The sequence below is a fragment of the Clupea harengus genome, chromosome 14 (genome assembly GCF_900700415.2).
Source record: "Clupea harengus chromosome 14, Ch_v2.0.2, whole genome shotgun sequence".
Lineage (NCBI taxonomy): Eukaryota > Metazoa > Chordata > Actinopteri > Clupeiformes > Clupeidae > Clupea > Clupea harengus.
Window position 1 is genome coordinate 22858734 of NC_045165.1, and position 25199 is coordinate 22883932.

General features: G+C 50.5%; 1 protein-coding gene across 11 annotated transcripts in view; it reads right to left on the reverse strand.

Annotated features, from left to right (window-relative positions):
* The window catches only part of meis2a (Meis homeobox 2a), an 82351-nt gene that overhangs the window by 46721 nt on the left and 10431 nt on the right, over positions 1-25199 (reverse strand). For all 11 annotated transcript variants that reach the window (XM_031580816.2, XM_031580826.2, XM_031580824.2 and 8 more), the window contains one exon: positions 21409-21523. In XM_031580816.2, coding sequence (XP_031436676.1) covers positions 21409-21523 — 115 coding nt within the window. The remainder of the gene's footprint in view (positions 1-21408; positions 21524-25199) is intronic.

Below are 25199 nucleotides of genomic sequence, written 5' to 3' on the forward strand. Positions count from 1 at the left end.
GAGACAAAGAGAGAGACGGCGAGAAATGGAGAAGTGCAGACTTTGAGCTTCCCGGTCTTGGAGTTAAAGAAGCCGTCGCTCTCGTCTGAAGGACATGAGGGAATAGGGGACAGGGGCTGGCTGAGCGAGTGTTGTAATTGTAGACCGGGCCTTCATTAGTGACAAATGCCGTAAATCCCACGCTAAGTAAAAGCCCTTGTTCGGGGGAAGCCTAAAACAATAAACTGGGAGGCCGGGCTGTAGCCCCTTGCCTGACTGCGGTGGAGCTTCCTGAGAAACACGACCCAGACGCTGCGCTAATTCTCCAGTTTGCTTCTCGACTTCAATAATAATAACATCACCGGAGAAGGGGGGGGGGGGGGGGGGGTGCTCCATGTGTGTGTGTGTGTCTGTGTGTGTCTGTGAGTGTGTGTGTCTGTGTGTGGGGGGGGGGGGGGGTGGGGGGGTAGGCTTACGGGTGTCAGTGTTATTTTTCTTTTTGGGGGGGGGGTGTGTAAAACACCAATGTTGTTGTTGGTGTTGTGGTCTTCCCATAATCCTCCTCCTGCTGTTCGCCACCCAGCCGCAGCGGCTGTGCCGGAGTGCCGGAGTGGAGCACTGGCTGAGTGGCCGTGGCCAAAAGGCTGGCAGATTAATTTTATTGACGTTTCCATTTTCACTGCAATGCGATAGCCTCCCCCTGGCCAGGGCCCGGGCGACCCGTACGTATTTACAGACTGACCTGTCACTTCATTACCCCCGTCCACCCACCCCCCACCCCCACGTCCCCCCCACCCCCTGCCCGGCCAGCTCTCAGCCTCCCCAGCAGGGTGAAATCAGACTCCTGGGCCTCTCTGCTCTCTCTCTCTCTCTCTCTCTCTCTCTCTCTGGTTCTCAGACACACTTACTGTACGTGTGCAGGCAGATGTACACAAACAAATGTGAACAAATGGACATGATGTGCATGGAAAGGGAATGTGCATACATGCACATATGTATGCTCAATGAACAAAATATACACAGAAATGTGGGTACACACACAGACACAAACACACACACACACACACACACACACACACACCCACACACAGACACACAGAGCTTGTGAAGGCCAGACCAAAGAAGTGGAAATAATCAAAAAAATTATGGGCTGGATCAAATGAGAGAGAGAGAGAGAGAGAGAGCAAGAGAGCGAGAGACCAAAAGACGGACAGAGGGGAAAAAAAGGAAACAAAAAGAAAGAAAAGAAAAGGAGAGAAAAAAAAAAAGAAAAGAAAAACTTGCTGAACCTCATTACATCTAAAGGAGCGCTGGTGATTTACATCCACCCCCACTCCTTTCTTATGAGCCAGAGAAGGAGTGCTGCAGGGCAAATTGTCCCAAACGCTAATGGCTTCTGACTGTTCCCTGGCAACTCTGGCATTTTAACCTGTGTGGATGTGCACTCTACAAAAAAGAGGGGACGAGAGAGAAAGAGAAAGAGAAAGGGAGAGAGAGAGAGAGAGAGGGAGGGAGGGAGAGCGGGAGAGGGGAGTCCCATCATCTGGCTGTGTGACACAGATGGGGGATGGCTATTAGGAGGCAGGCGAAAGGCCTCGGGGAGGAGAGGTGCTGGAGTGTAGCCCCGGGCACTTTTGGAAAAGCAGTGCCCTTGGAGGACGAGAAAAGACAGAGGGGAGAGAGAGAGAGAGAGAGTGGGAGAGACCCCATCCCTCCCTTCCCCTTCCCCCTTTCTCTCTCTGTCTCTCTCCTTCACTCCCTCCCTCCATCCTTCTGTCTCTTGATTTTAACAATGAAAGTATGCATGTTTTCTGTATGCATGGATGGGGACAAGAAGCCACCAGATTGCAGAGTGTATGCGCGTGTGTGTGTGTGAGTGTGAGTGTGTGTGTGTGTGTGTGTGGGGGGGGGGGTTCTTCTGTTAGGCCTAAAAAACTGAAATACTAAGAAAAACAAAAAGTCAAACCAAAAAATGCAAACACACTCCCCTCTCACCAGTGGTGCTTTATTAAATATGCATACGGAATATTTCCCCATGCTGTAATGATTCTCCATGCTAGCACTCATTAAAAAGCTGAGCATGTCAGTAAACATCACATGTAGGGGAGATGTGCGTGGAAAAGTTTACACTGGTGTTTTGGGTTCTGCCTGGGGATAAGTAGTGTGTGTGTGTGTGTATGGGAGGGGTTATATGCAGTATTCTGAGCACCCCCCCACACACACACACACACACACACACACATACATATTGCTGATGACACAGAGTCCTACAGGCTCTGCCAAAGGGAGCATGAAGCAAATGACCTCGGGATACGAACATGTACGTTCCATGACTGGTGGGCATGAGGCACTCCGGGGCAGTGTTGAGGGACGATGCTAACGGCGCTAACACCATGTGTCCTCAAACGACATCACTGAGCCACGCAAAAGGGCCAGGAGCGAGGCAGTCCCACAGCCCTGAACACTGAACCAGTAGGCTACCTTGGCTACCATGTGCTACGCAGAGGGACATCACATTCTGAGCATAGAGTTTTTTGTGTGGTGGTGGTGGTGGTTGGGGGGTGGGAGGGGAGATTCTCATCTGGCTAACATTAGCATGAAAACTTCAATGTGTTTTGCAATCAAAACATGGTCAGATTCTAAAAACTCTGAGACTGATGAGAAAAAGAGAGGCACACGCATGCTTCACACACACACACACACACACGCACACACACACACACACACACACAACCTACAGACAAAAACTAAAGCGATGAACACAACAGCGATTTCTTCACCCTTTTTCATGAGCGTTCCTGAGAGGCCACACTTTTGTGCGCTGGGGAGTGACTTAGCAGCGGATTTGCGCTTTAGCGAGCCCGGGCGTTTGTTTTAGGGTAATGGAGCGTGAATGTGCAGCCAGTGCCTTGCAGAGGCTGCGCTTAAAGTGACTAATTACAACCCCCCTCCCTACACACACACACACACACACACACACACACACACACACACACACACACACACACACACATCCACAGATCCTCCAGCATACCTCCCTCACACACAGATACACACAAGCCCTCCTGCAGGGGTAGACCACTGAAGCATGTTCACCCCTCTACTTAGACACACAAGGGTGGTGTGGGGAAAGTCAGCGTTGAGGTTGAAAATTACGGGGGAGAGAGCCAGGGGTGGGGGGGTTGAAAGAGGGAGAGAGAGAGAGAGAGAGAGAGAGAGAGAGGGAGGGAGAGGTGTTTGTAAGATGGGAGGGAGATGGGAGGTGAGCACAGCACAGAGCAGTGACCCGGGGCTGCGTCCACACCCTCTCGGAGAGAACAAACAAGACCCACACACTCCAGCAGTCCATTCACTGCACGCTCGGACGGCACACACACACACACACACACACACACACACACACACACACACACACACACACACACACACACACACACACACACACACTCACACACAACCCCCCTCTGCAAGGATTCGCTTAGAGAGTGAGAGAGTAAAAAGGGAGAACAGAGGGATTTTAAGCCTCCCTTTTCCCTCCTTTTTCTCCTGAACTTTTCAGCCGGCAGAAGCAGCGTTTAGCAGCATTCAGCTCCCTAAATGGCCGCCAGTGCAATGGAAGCGGTGGGGGGGGGGGGTATTTTCTTTTGTCCAGCATTCCCCCCTTTATACACACACAAGGTTCACGCCTGGGCTCCATGCTACTGCCACCACATGTTCCTGATACACACGGCACCTCTATTCACACTTCAGGGCAGCCCTAACACACTCACACACACACACACACCACACACATACATTAGGTGTACACACAAACGCATAACCCAAGTATAAAATGCTGACCCCTGTTCCCTTATGTATCTGACCCCCTCGAACATACACCCAAAACTAAAGATGAGGGGAGATCAGGACATGAATCTCGGGAGAAGTGAAAAAGAGTGTGGCTCACTCTAGCAGCGCTTTTTCTTTTTTATGGCGATTATTTCCTGAGCACTGCTTCAAAAAGTGGCGGCATCCAGCACACCGGACCGTAAAACAACAGCTTGGTAAACACCGAGCCACTCGCTGACAAATTGGGTAGCGGCATCGGGAGTCGTTAGCGGCTCTGTGAAAACCTGTCGCTGCAATTACACTCGCCTACCTCGCACCAACATTAGGTGTTGCCGGCTTCTTGCCACCCTGAGTTAGAAAAGCACAGGGGACAGAAGATCTACCTCTCTCCCACCCCCCCACCACCACCCCACCCCTTTTTTACCCCCTCTGCTCCAAGCTTTAAGTCAGAGGCAGCCATCCAGCTGCTGGCTGCTTCTTTGGGCTGGAAGCGTGTTACTGTATGACTGAGTGCTTCCCAGTGCAGGGCTGTTGTTTTTTTTTGCCCCCCCACACCCCCCGTCCTGACTAATGTGCAGTTACTTCCCCGCAAAACAACACGTAGCGCTGGGTGCGCTCTCTCAAATGAAGTGGAATAAGAGGGCTCTAATTAGATGCTTTCTGTGTGCCGCTCTGGGATCCTGCATGTGGAAGGAGGAGTCCTGCTCACACTGCAACACCCCCAGCTCTCAGAGTCCCCTCAGGGCCTTCCCCTCCTCTCCTCTCCTCTCCTCTCCACTCTTCTTTCCCTCTTTTTTTCTCTTCCCCTCCTCCCCTCCCAATCCCTCCATCTCTGCCATCAGGCGCATATCTCTCTGTCATCCGAGGAATGCTGGAGATAACTATCTTCTCCTGGCCGACGCGCGGCCTCTCCAAAGAGGCACTGCTCTCTGCTGCTGACCCCCCCAACCCCACACCCCCCAAGGCCCACGGCACACTGCCCTTCAGCAGTCAGAGGGGAGCGGAGGGGAGCAAAGGTGTGTGTGTGTGTGTGTGTGTGGGGGGGGGGGGGGCAGCTATGGCTATGGCTATGGCAGCTATGGCCTATGGGAATGATGTGGGGGAGGGGACAGGAGGGAAGGCCAGCCTTGTTATTAGACCTGCTCAGGCTTTACCTTTTCACCCTAACATGAAAAGTGAAGAAAGAACTGCTTGCCCCCTTCCCTCTCTGAAAATCAACAGAAGGTAAGAATGGCGGCTGACGTAGGGAGAGGGGAGGACAAAAGGCAGATAGAAAGAGAGCGTGCCAAGGGAGAGGGAGAGATAGAGGAGAAAAAGAAAAGAGAAATAACCATAGGATTGTCCACTGGAGCCTGAGGTTCAAAGCGATAATCATCTGCCAATAACCCAAAATGTTTAGATGAGGCCTGGCTATGTATATTATCAAAGGCTCAGGGCTGGCTAATTACAAGTGTAATTAACCTGCTACCTGTAACAACAATTATCTAATTACACCATAAATAGGGCCTTTGAGAGAGCCACAATGGCTGCTCCTGGCCACTGATTGCAGCCCAGATTTTCCAGTAACCCTCCCCCTCCTCCTCTCTCTGCTCATTAGTTTGTTAATCAGCTGGTGCTGCTGATGATTTTATAAGTCAGAGGAAAAACCTCTCATTTGTGCGGCCGCTGTTTAGGGGCCACTTCATTACAGCTGCTGAAAGCTATGTGTGTGTACGGTGCACAAGGCTCCCGAGGAGGGACCTGCAGGGCTCTCGACTCTAGACGGGGCCTGATTGCCACCTGTCCTGTTTGTTCTCTCTTTTCCTTTTCTTTTTTTTTGTTCTTGGAGGCAAGGGAGGTCAAATGAAACATTCTTTGGATGCTTCATTGGGGTGCTATGGCTGGACGTGGATGTGGCCCCTTGATCTTATTGTCATGGGTGCAAACAAATGTTTGTGGAGGATGATTTGAGCATCAACTCCCCAAGCAGTCAGTTGGGTTTAGACCAGTGGGATATGTGTGTTTGTGTGTGTGTGTGTGTGTGTGTGTGTGTGTGTGTGTGTGTGTGTGTGTGTGTGTGTGTGTGTGTGTGTGTGTGTGTGTGTGTGTAGTGTGTGTGTAGTGTGTGTGTAGTGTGGGTGGGAGCAGAGGGGAGCCTGATCCCAAGGCTGGGTGGGAAGATCATTTGGGGAAAGAGAGAGAAAGAGAGAGAAAGAGAGAGAGAGAGAGAGAGAGAGAGAGAGAGGGAGGGAGAGAAAAAAACAATCAAGTGAAAAGAAATGGAATAAAGATGTGTTAAGGAAGAAGAAAGAGCTGTGGTGGTTGTGGTGGGAGGGTGCTGGTGAGGGAGGGGGGCTGTTGCAGATGTCAGGATCCAATTTGCATGAATGGCAAAGGGCTAAATTGTAGAGGACGTCAGAGCGCCGTCCGCCCCCCTTTCCATCCCCTTCTCTCCTCTCTTTTTTGGGTGGTGTGTGGGGGGGGGAATGAAAGGCGTTGTGATGCCCATGACTGCCCCTCTCTCTCTCCAGACACAAGGCTCAGCTCCTAATGAAGGGCCTTGGGTCTAGACCAGAGATTTCACACTCGCTGACAACTCCACCCCGTTCCCCTCCGCACTCCGCGGAGGCACAACAACCAACTCCACGCAAGCCCTCCTTTCTCCTTTCCCTCTTTCCTTCTTTCTCTCTCTCTCTCCCATCTTGTTGTCCACCCACCCCTCTAAATCAAATAGTGCTAATTGGTCCCGGAGGTTATCTAAGTGCATCCAGTCTCTTCGACATCCACACCAAAAGAGACCTCCCCGACCACATTGCCACATCGCCACACCGCCTCCTCTGTTTCCCCGAGACGGAAGGACCTCTGGCATGGAGGGGATGGAGGTTCCCTTCAGTCGGCCCTCCCCCCTTAACACAGAGATATCTCCATCCTGATGGAAACAACAATGAGCCCAGTCTGGTCCTCACACCTGGTTGTAATAATGGCGGCCATTTCCCTGACTCGCTCTGTCTCTCCTGCTCTTTCTGTGTGCTTAAGAGACCCCTAATGTCTTGTTAAATGGGTCAAAAATATGGGTGAGATTAAATTGGGGACGATAATTAGCCTAGCACACCGCCTCAGTTCTCACTCAATCAAGCTACAGTCTTCCCTCGTTAAACTACAAATAAGTTGGCGTTATGTGTAGTGAGATGGTAAACGGAGAGAAGGATAGAGAGACAGAGAGAGAGATGTTAAAAAGGAAAGAGTCGTGCAAAGTGAGAGGAAAAGGGAGCACGGATTCACCCCGCTAACGGCAACGTAGCTTTATTAATCCTTGGTAAGGGAATATCAAAGGCGTTTGTTCAAGAGAGAGAGAAAGAGAGAGGGAGAGAGAGAGAGAGAGAGAGAGAGAGAGAGAGAGGAGCATGAGAAAAACGAGCGGCAGAAGAAAAGGGATCTGAAACCCAACACCGCCTTGCTCCGCTCGCCTGCTCCATGTTACCAGCAGTGGCAGCAGCGGATGATAACAGTCATTCTCTACCCCCAATTACACTTCAAACTAAAACAAACACAACTCATTTATTTGCCGGGATGCGAGACACCTTGGAGTTATTACAGGCATGCCTGGCGTGCCCACCGGATACCAGCATTTTCCAGAGGCTTCTGGAGGTGGAGGTGGGCTTTCCAGCAGCAACCATTAGAAGTAGTTGTGTGTGTGGATTTGGGGGGGGGGGGGGGGTAAGAGGAAGAGATGTGGAGGAATGGGAGAGCAAATGAATTAAAAGGTTTATAAATCAACAAGTCAACCATCAGATTGTAGCCTCAACCCAGCAGCCCCTCTCCTTCGCTCCCTCTCTCTCTCTCTCCTTCTCTCTCTCTCTATCTCCAGCTCCCTCTCATCAGTCGGCTGCCATGAAGTTTTTCTGCGGAGAATGTCCCGGAGGCAGGGAACAAAGCGAGCAGAACTGATTACTGCGCCGCGGCCCCGCTCCACCATCTAAACTCTGTTTGGCTTCCTAATGAGCTCTCCTAAAAACCCAATTCATCACCCATAACCCCTTTCTCAACCTGCCTTGAAATTTTCACCATTACGGGAGATGGCAAGGGGCAAGGGGGGTGACTTGCAAAGCATGGGGGGGGTGGAGGGTGGGGGGGGGGGCAAGGGGGCCAAGGAGCTGGTCCGTAGTGCTGCAGGGTCAGGGCGGGTAGAGCGCTGTACCCTCTACAGAGGAATGGAGGAATGTTCGGCTCCATGGCTGCCCAGTGGGGGCACTCTCACTCGCTCGCTCACTCGGCTGGCCTCTGCTCCGGAGATTTCCACATTAATACCCCTTCTCCCTCTTCTCCCCCAGCTCCCCGCTCTCCTCTCCCCGGCCCTGGGAAGATAGGAATTTGGTGGGAAGGGAATGTGGTGGAAGGAGTGGAAAGGGAGGGGGGGGGTGTAGTGTGACTGTGAGTGTGTGTGTGACTGTGAGTGTGAGTTTGAGCAAGCTGGGCACCTCATGGAGGGCATGGAGAGATGAGTCGGGTGGGGGGGGGGGGTATGGGCAGACCCTGCCGAGAGATTCTGCCCGGGATGACAAACAGCTGAGGCAGAGGCGATTGCGAATTCCTCGGCCGTCCGAGCGGGGATAGAAGTGTGAGAGAGAGAGAGAGAGAGAGAGAGAGAGAGGCCTGGGTGGGGCCAGGAGGTGCAGTGGGGAGGGGTGTGGGTACAGCGCACAGAAACTCCCAGAGTTCCTCATTACACCGAGTCGGCGTGATCCTCCTGGCACCTGAGCTGAAGCCCTGAGATTACGGAATTGATGAATCCTCGGTTTAAAATGCAGCTGTTTTATTCTGCTTTAGTAATTAATTCTTTTTCCAATAGCGTATTGATTAAGCGTAGCCCCTGATAAAGTTCAAACTGAGAGGAGCTCTCCCCTGGGCCTAGGCCGAGGCCTGGCCTTCTCACCAGAGTCAATGAAAACTTCCTCCAGTTCCACCTGCCTCTCTCTGCCTCTGCCTCTGCCTTTTCTCCTTTCTTTTCCTTTCGTCTCCTCTCTGCTCCACACTCCTCTCCTCTCTCCTCATCTCTCTCCTAAGGCTCCCCTCCTCTCCTCCTTTCTCTTATTCTTGCCTCTTTTCATTTCCTATCCCCTCTCTCTCTCTCTCTCTCTCTCTCTCTCTCGCTCTCTCGCTCTCCTCTCCTCTGTCGACGCACAGAAACACAGTTTGCCCTCATAAATTAGTCAGGCCCGTGAGGAGCCTTGTTAGTTGATCGCTGCTTTTGTCTCCCCTCTTGCTGACTCGCTTTTCGCTATCGCTTGGCCTTTTGTGCAGTCACACATGTGCACGCAGACATACGCAGACACACACACACACACACACACACACACACACACACACACACACACACACATACACACACACACACACACACGCGATTACTGGCATGCTTCATTCATTCTCTCCTTCCCCCATTGTCGATGACAAACGGTGCTCCCACACATAAAAAGAAAGGGAAAAAAGGAACTTCACTCATGTTTCATTTTTGTATCTAACCTTTTTCTTTCCATACAGATGAGTCCCCGATCAACACACACACACACACACACACTCACACACACACACTCACACACACACACACAGAGAGAGAGAGACAGAGACAGAGAGAGAGAGAGAGAGAGAGAGAGAGAGAGAGAGAGAGAGAGAAAGCACAACAGCCTCTCCGGGGACCCAACTAGTGGAGAAATCAGATACTCCTTTACAAGAAAAGGAGCTGCTTGTGTCTTGTCAAGACTCACCTACTGGCTTCTTTACAAGTCAATAACTGCTGCCTGCTCCCCCCCTTCCTACAGACGGCAAGAGAAATTAATTATCATTTATTACCATTTATAAGTGAAATGAAAATGTGGAGGATTTGGCACCAGGCGTGTCAAGGTGAAGCATCTTCACCCTGGTCACAGGCAGTGAAGGTTGGACCCGTTCGATATAAAAGAAAATAGTGCAATAATAAAGGGATTAATGGGAGAAAGGGAGGAGCATAATTGGAAGGTATGGGCACCGTTTAACGCAATTATGGGAGACAATTTCCTTTCATTAGCGGTGGCACGACTGAGGCGTTTTGATGAGCCTCCTGTCGGCTGTCCGCACTTCCTCAGGTAAATTCGTCAGGTCATTTCATTACGGCCCGATCTTTGGCACTCATTTCGGTTTGAGGGCTTTGACAGCTTCTCGTCGTGAAGAACAGAATTGCCCTCTTCCTGTGTCAGCCTGGGCGAGCCGCCTTATTACGGCAGTGAAAAATAAGAGTCGTAGCTGAGAGTTCAAATTACTGCCACCCCAGCACACTGACCTGACCATAAAGGCCCAGTCCAATATGCCTTTCTCGTACGTTTCCTTAATTAGGTCCCTGACATTAATGCTGGCTGCCGGAGAATTCCGGGGTCTTGTATTTTCCTACAACCAGAAAAAGAAGAGAGAGGGAGACACTCTTCTTACATAACGTAAGCTGACTTACTTCCACGACACCATTCGTATTTTTAGTCTGATTCTATTCTTCTTTCCATGCCAGGTAGAGCTAGAGTCTACATGTGATGTTTATATCTGTACATCATGCGAGGACTGCAGCAGAGCTGTCTTAATCATGCCGCCTGGAGATGAGCCTCATAGTTCCAGCTCAGAGAGCAACAAAAGAAACCCTCCTCTGTTGCACTTCATTAACTCGGCTCCATGTCTCTGTTTTTTTTTTCCTGCCTTTAAAGGCTCGCCTCTCATTTTGAGCGTTTTTCTTTTCTTCATTCTTTTTAAACTTTTTTTGTTCTGTGTTGGGTTGGGGGATGGGGAGGGGGGGTAGGTGGGTGCAGGAGGTGGTGCTGGGGTGGGGATCCATTATTGACTTTTCAATTTTGCCTTCCCATCAAGCCCGAGCTTCAGAGGCAAAGGCAGAAGCGGAGGGAGCGCCAGCCCCCTGAAGCTCCTGGAGCTCTGGGTGAAAGGCGTCTGCAGCGAGGGCACGGAGCTCCCAGCATCCCGCTCCACACCCCAGGAGTCCACAATCAAAGGGGGGGGTTGGGGTGGGGTGGGCTTGGGTGGGGGGGGTTGTGGATGTGGGAGCCGAAATGTGCAGGCGAGCAAACCGTGGGCACGATCATGAAGTAATAATCATACGCGTGTAACAGCAAATGAGGAGGGAGTGGGGGGGGAGTGGGTTGGGGGGCACACAGATACATGCTCTGAAGTTGGAGGGCTACTGATCCTCAGCCACAGAGAGCCATGCAAGAGTGATACAAGTCAAAGAGAGCGAGTGAGCGAGCAACGAGCGAAGGGCGGGAAAGAATGAGAAGGCGGCGGGTGGGGAATGGTGGGAGGAAAAGAGAGAGAAGAGAAAGGCCAAGGATCCGTGGCCAGCGGTTTACGCTAGCCGCGGCCGGGGTGATCTCCTGCCGAACAGCTCGGCAGGCGGAAGGAGGTGGTGGTGGTAGGGCGGTCACAGGGAGCCGAAGGGAGCACGACTAATTTCTCTCCGTAGCAGTGAGGCCTGGATGGGCGCCCACATCGTGGCAGGTGCGGTGAGGAGGCGGCGGGGAGCATCGGTGCAGCATCAGGCCCGGGCGCTGGCTTGGCTCAGCTCCGCCGTAACCTTTCATTTGCAACTGGGCTTCCTTTTAGCTCATAAAGGATGAAAACAATCTCATGGGGGTCCGAGCAGAGAGCGGAGACAGCAAAGGCCTTTAGGGGTAGAAAACGAGACCAGTCCTACGCGCTCCGGCCCCACTCTGCCTTTGTTTTCTCTCTAGTTATCTCTCCTTTTCTCTCTCTCTCTCTTTCTTTCTCTCTGTCTTTCTCTCTCTTTTTTTGTGGTGCTTTTTTAATAGTTATGGAGCTCGTTCTCATGCGCTGTTCGGCTGTCCTCCAGGCCATGTGAGGGGTAAAGGCAACGTTCCCCCCAACCTTCAGAGCATTCTCTCTGAGGTCAGGAGGTCAGCCTTAACAGATGTCTCCTGCAGACAGTTGGTTGTCTGAGGACTGTGTCCCGGAGAGCTTACTGGCCAAACAATGCGGCTCCATTCCCCAAAATGGAGCAATTTTTTTTAAATAACAACTAAAAATACGATGTGTCTTTTAAAAATGTTTTGAGAGTGGAAAATAACGAAGGGAAATATTTACTGGCTTTTGTCTAGTAAGATAGCAGTGTTTTCTTCTCTTTTGGTCTCTGAACCATTCTCTTCTTCCAAAGCTTCCTCCAATTGTTCCTCAGAGAGCTTAGTCATGCTGGCCTGATAACATAAGGGAAGATGCTTTTAAAAACCCGAGGGAAGAGAAGGAAAGAAGAAGCACTTTTTCAAAGAACAATTAAGAGAAAACCCTGCGCCTCTCGCTGAAAGAAAGAAAAAAAAGAGAAGCAATTCGCACAGCTTTCCTAAATGAACAGAAAGACAATATTTGAAGTAGAGCATCGCTAGGAAGCCTCAATCACAACAAATGGAACCAAAACAAGTTCCAAACCCCCAAACGGGTGTCATTAAAGGAAAATCAGGCTTCTGCATTTTGAGAGGGTAAAACCATGCTAATGTCTGAAAAAGACAGAGCCAGGGCAGAATTTAAGCTGCATGTTGCGCTGAAGAAAAAACATGGAAACCGTGGAATTGGAACAATCTTTAAAAGAGAGAGAGAGAAAGAGAGCTAAATAGACCAGGGGGTGAATGGTCTTTCAATAGCTTCCACCATGTTCATCCCTGCCTGCTCCTTCTCTTTTGAAATGATATTTTTGCCCCGTGCTCAAAACAGCCCCCTCTATTCTCAAATTGATAACCTTCTAAATGAATTATCTGAACGCATAATGAAGGCTCCGTTACACCACCCCCTAGCCCCGCGGACACATTTGGCATGTTGATTTGTTGTGTTGTTGCGTTCCCCTCTCGCTTCTCTGAGTGTGTGCGCGCTCTCTCTGCTTGAGGCATGTAAATAAGAAATTATCCTTGCTGACTAACACTCCTAATGCCTCCTTGGGGTAATCAGAAATTATTAGACGCTTGCCGACAATAACAAAAGCTAATGGCAACTAACTACTGTCAAACACCTCCTGGAGACCCCTACCACTTCTGTCCCCCCACATGAAAGGCTAAAACAAAAGTAGATCATGTGTGAAACAGGCACTCTCTGTGCAGGGACTGGGGGGACAGAGCCCCCCGAACCCATTGTTCCCCAATCATTGTGCCCCCCCCCCCCCCCCCTGCGCTGTGAGGATCATTACAACACATCCAGGAGAGTGAACCGTGGCTCGGAAATGAGCTTACAAGCAATAATGCCCCTAAACATTTGCATAAACCCTTTAGTTGTGCTCGAGGAAGACACCATGGAAAAGGAGAGAGAATAAGGAAAAGGGAGGAAAACTGGAATTTCTGGCGTGGTGTGTTCCCGTCCTCCCTTCTTCTGCCTCTTCTTTTCTTCTTTTCTCAGCCTCCCACTCCCTTGGAAGCTGGCTGCCTGCTAAGACGGTACCTGTAGGGTATAGCTGCTGTTCTGCTGAGCTCCGGATTCCCTCTCTGCGCTACCCCACCCAGACGAGAACACGAGATCACTCAAGAGAGGTGATGGCCTTCACATCAACGCCTGACTTTACTCGCTTTTACAGGAATCTTCTGAGGTGGAGTTCGGGATTTGAGTGGACTTGTGGTTGGGGGTTGAAGTAGTGTGTGTGTGTGTGTGTTTGTGTGTGTGATTGTATGTGTGTATTTAGGGGTTGGGGCCGGAGCAGTTATAAAGCCAAGGGGCACAGAAGAAAGGAGAGCGAGGCTCATTGGCCAAGCACAAAAGGAGCCGAAGGGGCAGAGGGACCTCGGGTGTCGAGGGGGGGGGGGGGGTTAATGCCCAAATAAGCACACCTTAAACACCCCTGGATGAGCTCTAGCCATCAGATCTGCTGTCTCCCTGCAGGTGTGCCTCTGATGGAGAGAGAGAGCAAGGTGGCCTTCCTAACCTCTGGCTGAACCGTGATGGGGGACCCACGGACCCATGTGTGTGTGAGAACAAATATGGGTCACGTCAAAGCTGACGTTCCCTGTCATTGCTGGTGGTGCTTCAGTATGTGTTTGTGTGTCTTTTTCTCTCCTTCTTACAGGCTGTCTGTCTTACTGACAGCCTTGTATCTCTGTCCCTCCTCTCTCTCTCCCTCCCTCCCTCCCTCCCTCCCTCCCTCCCTCCCTCTCTCTTTCCCTCCTACCTCTCGCTTTTTCTTTCTTGTGAAAACATGCATGCACAAGACAGACATGCACTCACTCACTCACTCACACACACACACAAACAAACACACACACACACACACACACACACACACACACACACACACACACACACACACACACACACACACGCGCGCACGCGCTGTCACATAAACACACCCGGAACTCAGTGGAAAACAAATCTCCGAGAGTCTGGGCCAATTGGATTATCACCTCTTAAGGGTGACTTCTTGGCTGACCCCCTCGGGGGCGGCCTGCTAAAACAAGACCCCCGCACCAAATTCCTGTCGAAAACGAGGGCCGGCCTCAAAAGAGGCGGCGCACTGTCATGCTTGTGAAAATACGGAGGCATTAACGGACGCTGGTGGCGAGAGCCCCCAGGGGGGCGTGGCCTCAAATGCCTTTTAGCCATATTACATCAGGCCTTCTGCCTCTCTGCATTGCCACGGCGACTAGGTGGGGAAAGGGGGGGGGGGGGGGGGGGGGGGGGGTGGAGGTAAGTAGGGCGGTATCTCACCAGGCCTGTTTCTCTCTCTCTCTCTCTCTCTCTTTCCCTGTTTCCTTTCACCCACACTGTCTCATCCCATACTTGCTCTCACACTATCTATCTTTTCTCCCACTCTCTGGTGATTCCTTTTTTTATGGTCTGAGAGGCTATGTTGTCATCCCTCTTTCTATCTCTCTCTCTCTTTCTATCTCTCTCTCTCTCTCTTTCTCTTTCTCTCTCTCTCTCTCTCTCTCTCTCTCTCTCTCTCTCTGTCTGTCTTTCTCTCTCTTCTCTGTGGCCCGAGAGGTTAAACGCAGTAAACGTCCCTCAAGCTCCACGGTACCCAATCATGATTGCCTTCCTGTCCTGCCTCCTTCCCTCCGTACTTTTTAATTACAACCAATGCTCTCCCAAAAGGAGGAACAGTCAAGAGAGAAGGAGAAGAGAGAGAGAAAGAGAGAGAGAGAGACAGAGGAGAGGAGAGAGGAGAAAAAAAGGAAAAAAGCTGTTTTTCCCAAAGCTCTCCCTAATGGAGCATAGCGCGCATTCTCCTCAAATGCCGTAGGAATACATTCTGGTAATTTTTTCCCCGTGTCCAGCAAACATTAGTTTGCACATCGGCCTGACCCACTTAGTGTGGCTGCATCGAGTGACGCCTGCATGTGATTATGGGTCAGAGGGACGAACCACTGCCAGAGATGGAGAGAGAGAGAGAGAGAGATAGAGAGAGGAACATCTGAAAAACAGAGGGAGAAGAAGAGCAGAGGAAGAGGGAGGAGGAGGAGGAGACAGAGGAGGGTGAGGGAGTGTTGAGTGTGTGGTGAGGGCGGATGACGTTACTGGAAGTACTCTCACTGACTTACTGGAGAGCATTAGCAGTACTTCGTTTTTTTTCTCTCTCTGCTTTAATGTGCCTTTTTTTCTAAATCCAGAGAATAAAGCATGCTGCACAGAACAAGCAAGTGGGGGAGAGACAGAGAGAGAGAGAGAGAAAGAGAGAGAGAGAGAGAGAGAGAGAGAGAGAGAGAGAGAGAGAGATGATCATTCTGTTTAATCACCTTCTGGAAAAAGGCCAGGGAGTCTGCAGTGCCGAGTGAGAGAGAGAGAGAAACTGAGGAAGGGGTGAGCCTCAAAGCACAGCCCCTTGAAACAGCTCTGAGTGTGGAGTGTGGAGTGCGAGCGGAGAGGCCCTTTCCCGTAAATGCCTCTGAATGCTGAATCCAGCAAGAATCCGGTCTCAGCGCGGAGCGGGGATCCATTTGAAAACTATGTGCATTAACTATACTTTTCCCTATAGATTAAGGACTCGCCATGAATAATTTAGCCACTCTTATGCTAATGGCATCATGAGAGTATCCCATGTGACTTGTTTCCTCTAGAGCAACTATTCTCACTGCACAACAATCACATTGTAGCCCCCCTCCAGACTAACTGGTGGAAACAGATGCCCCCCCCCCCCCCACACACAAAAAAACTAAATCTCCTTTCTTCCAAGCAATGGGAATCTCCACCAGCACCTGAAGCATATTGCCGTATCCCTGCACTGCCTTGAAATAATACTCATGATATTACCACACAGAACACAAAATATGATTCATTCTCCACCGTCCTCATTAGGACACAGATTACTGATGAGTTCAAGATGAAGAGCCTGATATTCTAAACACCACAAACCAACAGCTCCTCTGTTGATAATGTAGTAAACATTACATGGTTTACCCTCCCTTGGGAGCCTGGTCCATTAGCTATTAGCACGCCTAATGCCCTTCCATTCTGGCCCTTGCAGTCAGGACTCTGTGAACCATCCTCTGCCCGTTGAGGTTGTGAGGTGCCTGTTGCCGTGAGGCAGTGTGTTCTGCCAAGTAGGGAGAGGGGGGGTGGGCTGTGTAAAACTGATCAGCTCTCCAACAGCTGGGAGTGACGGCCGTGAAACAGCAGGGACCGCGGCTTCTTTATTGTTTATCTTTTGTTTATGGGGCAGTATTCGGCTTTAATTACTCCTCTAAATTAAACTCTAACAGGCACTCAGAGATAGCCAGAACACCCCCCACCCACACACACGCACGCACACACACACACACACACACACACACACACACACACACACACACACACACACACACACACACACACACACACACACACACACACACACACACACATCCTCTTGAATTCTGTGCTGTGATGTCTACAATCTTGCTTAAATGTATAAAGGAGAGAAGTGGCAGGGCATCAGAGGAAAAGACCAGCACTTAAGGTTCTGGAATATGCCAAAAGGCCCTGTTCACACTGAGGCTTTCTGGGTTTGGAGCTGGGTGTTCTGGGCCCCCTGTGGGAACGATCTCCCTCCAGTGAGGTCCACCACAACGGCTCGGGCCTAAGGAGGCCCCTTCCCTAGGGTGAGGGTGGTGGTGGTGGTGAGGGGGGGGGGGGGGGGGACAGGGGGGGAGGACTGGAAGGGTGCTGTGGGTAGCTCAGCACCCCTCCCTGCCGACCTCACCACAGTGCGCCGCGCAGCTCCCCCGGTATCAGCTCGCTAAGTCTCTCGTGGGAATCCTCTCTCTTAGCCCAGCGCTGCAACCGAGCGGGGATGTTCAATTGCTGAGAAAATGTACAAAATGCCTTCTCTTGCAAGGGGCTTTTTCCCCCCTGTTAGAAAATGGGTCTTTTTATAAAATAAAAAAAGATAGAGAGGGGAAAAAAAAACAAGCCTAAAACCCAAACAGAGGGAATCATATGGAAGGGCCTTTTTCGCTCACCACTCAAAACGTCAACCTCGATTTGGTTTTCATGCATAGCTAATAATTATGGGAGCGGACTCCAGCGGCTACTCTGAGAGATCCCCTACCTTGCTGTTGAATCAGCTGTGAAAGGGGGGGGGACACTTGGGTGAGCACGGCCAGAGCCATGGAAGAAAAAACAAACTTTCCCCCCTCCTCCCTCGGACACCGGGATTCCATACACTTTTCCATGTTTATCGCCACAGAAACTGAGACAATGAGCGAGAAAATAAACACTGGGTCATGTTTCAGAGGTTGCGCTGGTGTTCGGCACCGTGTCCACAAGCAAAGCTTTGACAGGGATCGGTGCTGTTTATTGGACGTTAGCACGCGTAGTGCCGGCGGTGTGTGTGAGCTCGAGGAGGCAGGCCAGCGCTATAGCCGTTTGCCTCCAGGCTGAACATTTGTGGCTTTTAAGAGAAAATTCTCAAGAAAAATCAAGCAGGCCAAAAAAGATGAGAGACCGTAGAGCGAGAGACTGAGCCAAATTTATCAGACGTGTATCAACAACCTAAACGGGCTCGTCCTGCATTGAGTGCCGAGAGCGTGTTTCACCTGGCCGCTCCTGCTTCACAATAAATCAGTCTTGAGGAGTCACAACACACACACACAGCTTTCTCACCGGCTCAATTATTCTTCTGGCACATGTAGAGGGTAGTGCTAAAATAGAAGATACAAGCGGCAGATTACGAATGTAAATTTTGCTCACAGCTATAATCTCGGAGAGCTAAATCTGCACATACGCGTTTGTGGACACCCACACCCACACACACACACACACATATACACGCCCATGCACGTACACACACACAGGAGTCAGCTGGGATAGCATGAGTTATGTTCTGTATATCTCCCAACCATAAGCATAGGCTGACTGTCAGCACTGCAGGCTTCATTAGCATGGAGATGGAAACAATGGAGAATGTGAAGTTGCCATCGCATCTCCTTGGAAAGAGAGATAGAGTGAGTGAGTGAGTGAGTGAGTGAGTGAGAGAGGGGAGAGAAAGAGAGAGAGAGAGAAAGAGAGAGAGAGAGAGAGAGACAGAGCGACAGAGAGAGAGTAGTAAGAGAGGCCCACAGCAGACGTTATGTAATGAGAACCATTTGGGCAGTCTGTGGACAAGGGGAGCAAAGGAAACCCATGGGCCCAAAGGGCAGCCCAGACGTTTTGTTTGAAGGAAATGGCTCGGTTTTCAGGCAGAGCACCTCTTAAATGGGTGGCATAAAGCAAGCTGATTGCACTTTCCCTCTTCTTGTTCTCCGTTTGGTTTTGTTTGGTTTTATTCCCGCTTCACTAAAAATAAACTCATGGGGGTAGGAGTCGCTTTCCTCCTCTGAACTCTTGCTCTCCCTCTCCCCCTTTTTCCCCTCTCCCTCTCCCTCCCTCCCTCTCTCTCTCTCTCTCTCTCTCTCTCCCTATAGAGTGAGACCAAGCTCTCCCTTTCAGGTGGGGACCTCTGAGCAGCACTAATGACACTGTGGGTTTGGGAGGGGGCGGTGTTGGGCGGTGTTGGGGGGGTGGAGGGAGGGATGGGTTGTATGAGAGGTCAGGGAGGGGACTCTTGCAGAGGGGATGTCGGGAGTATGGGCCAGCCTCTCTCCCCTTCTCCCTCTGTCTCCCCCCCTTCTCTCTCTCTCTCCCTCTCTCTGTCTGTCTGTCCCCGTCTCTCTCTCTCTCTCAGCTCGGAGCCATGGGTGGCGTGGGCCCGGCCGGTGCTGGGAGTCAGGGAGCACCTCAAGCGTTAACGTAATTGCAAGAATGTGAAAAATGAGGCGACTGGGCTCCCGAGCAGAGCGAAAGGTCAGAGCGCGCCTCACACAAAACAACTGGCTGCGGGACGGCCTCATTAGGCCACCGCCATCAACTGACTCCCTCTCTCTTTCTCTTTCTCTCTCTCTCTCTCTCTCTCTCTCTCTATCTCTCTCTCTCTCTTTCTTGTCTTCTTTGTCTCTTTTTCTCTTCTCTCTCTCTCTCTCCCTCTCTACCTTCCTTTTCCATCCCTCGATCTCGTAGCCTGACGGAAGGTGATTATTTCCTGCCAGGAGGTGCAGCGTTGGCACGGTTTGGGCTCGGGGTCGGGGCCGGCGCTCAGCGCCATACCGTAACTGCCTTGGCCCGTATTGATCAGCTGTTACTGGATCCGGTGGAGAGAGGAGTCGATAAGTGCTCTGTGGATTACAGGTCACTTGTACTTATGTGTGTTAGATAATCAATAGGCAGTACATTTCACTCTCTCTCTTTCTCTCTTTCACCCCCCCCCTCCCTCCTCCTCCACCCTTGCTCTATCTCTTTCTCTTCTTCCTCTCCCTCCCCCTTTCTCAGTCGATGCTGCTCCCGTCTGACTTACGAAAAGTGGAGTAAGTAAAGATGCACAGCGAGGGCCATGGCTGCTCAGGAAAATGCATGGCCACTTAGGGCTATTCTGAGCTCCATTCTTGTGTGCTCACCCGACATTTGAGCACGTAAAGAAAAGAAAAACAGCTGAGGGCAACTATTAACTATGCCTTAAATGTATTTTAAACTGTCATAGGCCTAAAATCATAGTTTTATGACAACATTAAATTTCATAACTGCTCTCAACTTTGCACGAGGGCCTCTGTGTGCTGGACCTTGTGTGGCTGCTCCACTGGCTATCCTCTCTCAGACTCACACACACGCACACACACACACACACACACACACACACACATGCATATACACGCACACACACAGTAGCCCTACTTCACCCTATTGAGCGATGCTTGCGATGCAACCAGACTCGACAGGGGAGCGCACACCACAGATGTCTGCTTGTAAGTATGGCATTGTGGTCACTAACAGTTTCTCTTTTGCAGTGGAAGCCATTTCCAAAGGCACCAGGCAGACGGGCTGATTAAACTGTCTGCACCACAGAGTGCTCCCTCCATCGATAGGTTTGATTGCCTAACGGGTGAGATGATAGCCACGATTGGTCATGACAACAGTCTCCTCGCTGTTTGCTTGGGGGAAAGAGAGGCAGAGAGAGAGAGAGAGAGAAGGGGGGGGGGGATTGATGGGGGGGCTGCTGTGTGATGAAATTCCATGCAAACCCTGAACGTGGCTGAGGAGCTTGCGCCCACCAGTGAAATGAGATCTCCTGGCCTTCTCAGGAGCGATCCACAAACACGGCAAACAACCAGGAAGGGAGGGAGGGAGGACAGGAGAGGGAGGACAGGAGAGGGAGAGAGAGACAGACAGAGAGAGAGAGAGAGACAGAAACTGGAGGATAACCAGAAAATGCTTCCACAGAGAGAGAGAGAATTCCTACTCTTCTATTCATTAGTGGTCTTCCTTATGTTGCTGTTGATTCAATTCAATGTATTTCTAATGGGTCAAGAGAAAGAAGAAAAGAGCATAGAGGGACAGTGATGACTGAGTGAACACACACTGATAACTGATAACGAATGTGATCTGCAAAAAGGCAAAAATGGAATAGGGGCAGGCGTAAACTTTTCAGGAAGCATTATTTTAATCTGGCAGACTCGAGCCAGATAAAAACACAAGCCTTTCTGAGCTGTAATTACCACTGTTGAGCTGGCAAAGTTAATATGTTTTAAATGTTACTGAGAACTGGCAGAAAAATCCAATTAATCACAAAGCTTTTCTTAGTGTACAATTCCACTTCTATCCCCCCCACCTTAAATAGCAACAGTTTAGAACACTTAATGAGCTGAGCTGCATACACAGAGTGGCCTATATATGTTTACAGTATGTCTGGGTGGCTAGCGGGATGTGTGTGTGTGTGTGTGTGTGTGTGTGTGTGAGAGAGAGAGTTGGCACGCCTGGGCTAGTCCGCCCCTGGTTACATGGGATTTGACGCTCACAAGCGCTAATTTTCTTGACAACATTAGCGCGGGACGATGTATGGGATTGTCAGGGGCTTTTGAGAGGCTCCATCCGTCTTGGACTGGCTGATGTGCTACTAGTGTACACACTGAGGTTTCTGCGGGAGCCCCGGCAGCAGGTAGCGGGAGTAGCCCCACACAGGCTGCCCCTTGTGGGGGGACGACCTGGGGTGAGGAAGCCGGGTGGGTGTGTGGGTGGATATGACATGACATGTGGACATGTGGCTGGCTGCGGAGGGGGTTTCTGATGGAGGAGGTGGCGTGTCGGACATGAAGAGGCTCTCACCTTGTTCGCTGCTGTTGTCCCCACTCTGCGAAGCGTGGCCCCCGCTGGAGGGACCGGGCGTGCCGGCCGAGTGTGTGGAGGTGGCGTCATCGTGGTCTCTCCAGGAAGCGGGGTTCTGCGCGCACAGAGGGTTGACAGAAGGGATCCATCCGTCCCAGCGTTCCCCCAAGCCCAGTCCAAACCGCAAACCAGGAGCAGGAGAGCAGGAAAGAGAGGGGGAGAGAGAGAACGAGGGAAAGAGAGAGAGAGAGGAACCACATGAGCGAGTTGGAAATGTGAGAGGGACATCTGTGAGGCTCTGCAGGGCAGTCCAGAGAGCTCTTGACTCTATCACACACACACACACACACACACACACACACATACACACACACACACACACACCCACACACACACTAACACACCAACACGAGACTAATCAACAGCTCCATCAGCCTCCGCGAGCTGGGCACGACTTAAACTCGCTGGCACTCACTCCAAAGTCTACGGCCTAACAGCATAATTAGCACGTAAGAGTCCATCACGGCTGTATTTAATGTACCATCAGATTCTGAACAAGCGCTGTAGAATTGTCTAAACACATGTGGCGGAAAAATGTCAAGTTAGTTTATACCATAACCAATTGAGACTTCCGCACTGAGTGAAGAAAAAACTACTGAGGTAAAAAGTCTACATCCACCACAAGAGCCATTAATCACCAGGACTGTCAGAAATGAAAATAAGATATGAAAGTGATTCTCTTGTCTGGCAAAGAACGGCACGTATGACATACAGATTAATAACTCTCTCTAAGACACACACACACACACACACACACACACACACACACACACACACACACACACACACACACACACACACACACACACATTCACATTTTCTCTCTCTGTCTTCCTCTCTCTCTCTCTCTCTGATTTATGCATATCCACACACACAGACACACACACACACCACTATTTACAAATGCATATAGAAGTGCACACAGTGGGTAAAATGGCGGGTTTATAACTTGAGAGGCCTCTCCTCCTCACCCTTCCTGGTCATTGCCAGGGCCCTGCTGGTCCAGGGAAACAGGATTTCTACTGTACAGGAAAAGCTTTATCTGCGACACACGAAGGCAGGCAAGAGGTGGAATTTCCTTTGCCATTCCAGTCAGTGAGGGGGGGGACGGGGGGACGGACGGACATGCGGACTACATCACCTCCTCCTCACCACACACACACACAGCCTTTCACACACACAGACAAATACACAATGGAGTCGTCCGCTGGTGCAGCCTCTGAGGAATATGATTCAGCATGTCACCTGCAGCCAGTGACAGCACAGGACAGGACAGGACAGGACGGGACGGGACAGGACGGGACGGCCATGAGGCAGCTGCAGCCTTGTCTGGTCTGGGGCCCTCAGAGCACAGCCCCCTTCAAAAGAGCCAAACCAAACAAACACAGGCCTGCACCAAGGCTTCCCACAAAATCTCAGCCCACTTCAGTGCTCCCCCCCTTGGCTTTATACACACTCACAAAAAGAATACACATGGACAGACATACATACACATATTCAGCATATGCATATGCATCATAGACACACGTATATAAACATACCCAGGCAGGCATTTATACACACACATTCAACATATATGTACTTGCAGGACATACACACTGTGTACACCCACAGGTAGGTGGACTCATACGCCATAACTTGTATTACTTGACAGAGAGAGAAAGAGAGACAGACAGAGGAAAAGAGAGAGAGAGAAATAAAGAGAGAGAAGGAAAGAAACGGAGCGGTACAAAATATCTCCAGAAAGCGAGTTGCCATTTGGCCTAAGCTCATTAAGGTCTCTGCTGAACTCTTAATCTGTGAGAGTCGACTGTCTGCCCAGCTGCCTTTGTGTGAGAGGGCCCAGCTGATCCGCTCTAGTCTACTCCAAAAGCAGTGGGCAGCGCTCGCTCTCCTCTCCTCTCCTCTCCTCTCCTCTCCTCTCCTCTCCCCCAACTGGGATGACCCAAGGCTAGACGCCAGGACCTAACCTAACCTGTAGACCTGCTGTGTCTCTTTAGAGGTTCGGGGAGGGAGTGCGCATTCTCTCTCTCTCTCTCTCTCTCTCTCTCTCTCTCTCTCTCTCTCTCTCTCTCTCTCTCTCTCTCTCTCTTTAAATCGCCCTGAAGTGAAGGGGGCACCTGCCTGCTAGAACCCCCGCTCTAGTCTCTCAGTGTCAGCTGTCCACCGCATGGCAATCAGATAAAGAGCTCGCCGAATTATCAGAAGAGTACAGGGAAGGTGGGGGCAGAAACAATGAGGATTTAGCTCTCAGACGAGACGTAAGGAGCACCCTTTCTCTCTCTCTCTCTCTCTCTCTCTCTCTCTTACTCCTTTTCTTTCTGTCCCTCAATAGCTCTTGGACAGAAAGTGACATATATGGTGTGGATGTGTTGACCTACGCTACTAAGGGCAGACTGACTGTGCTGTGGCAACCTGGGTTTACCCTTTGACTTCAAGTTTTCCTTTCATCCATTTGCAGATGCAAAAATCACACTCATTCTCCCATAACATGTCCATGGCATCTTAAGAGAACATGCCATGAAAAAGGGAGAAGGAGGAGGAGAGGGGGGGTGGGGGGGGGTGGAGGGAAAAAGAAACGAGTCAAGAAAAACAAAATAGAAAAAACACTCTCGTGCACTGTATAATGTAGTTCGCCCGAGCCAGGCTTCATGTAGTCAGAATGTGCTGTTGTTGTTCTAAGGGAAGAAAATGACTGGGTTCCACTTCCTGAGGCTGAAATACCCATTGACGGTAGGACTGGCCCAAAACTCCTCGGCTGCTCCTAGCAGCGCCATGCAAAACTGTGCTAAAACGCCTAGCGCTTCATTTCAACTGTGGTGCCTCAGCACCTTCAAGACTAATTTAAACTCAAAGACGCTTGAACTAAGCTCAAAAATCACACGCTATATGCCAATGTCAGTAGTAACGCTATTTTCCAAGAAATATGTATCTAAAGCTGAATCATTTATTTTTTTTCGCCATAACATGAGCACGAAAAAAGGCACGAAAGAAAACATTGCAGGGTCACACAGTGACTTTAGCAAACAGACACCCATGACGTCATTGGTTGCATTAGACGCATACGCAAGCACAGTTAAAATTTCCTTCATGTCTGCCCCAGCAAAACATCAAACATGGCCACAGATGCCTCAACTGTCCTCACTCAGTGAGGCCACAAAAGCAGCAGCCTTTTTCCCTCTAATTAATAATTCAAATGACCTCTCGCGGCTACAGCATGGGCGTGCTCGTCGAACGCAAGGAACACAACACGTATACATACACACATACACAAACACAGTTGCCAAGACTCCCCTGAGTCCATTAAAGTTCAAACAAGCCGCAACAAAAAAAAAACAAAGACAAAAAAGGGTGAGTGTGTGTGAAATAAATAAAAAAACACAACAGCATCACCCAAACACTTTTTGTCAATCTAAGCCGAGAGACCCGCACGAGGAAAAAGAAATAATAATCATGCATGTGACTATTCCCTGTAGCTCAAGATAATTAGGAGTCAAACATGGTTCACTCCATGCTCTTCCCTAATTGTGTTAAAGAGCACTGTTACCAGGAGGAGGAGAGGAGAGGCGGTGAGCGAGCGAGCAAACACAGAGGCTCGGGCACAATAGGACTAGATGGAAAATAAGATACGAGGAAGCCCCTGGGTCTCTTGGGGCCGGCTTTTCTATTTGCAGGGGTTACAGACTCGGGCCTGATAATGCACGTTGTAATTAATATAAAAGCAGGAGACA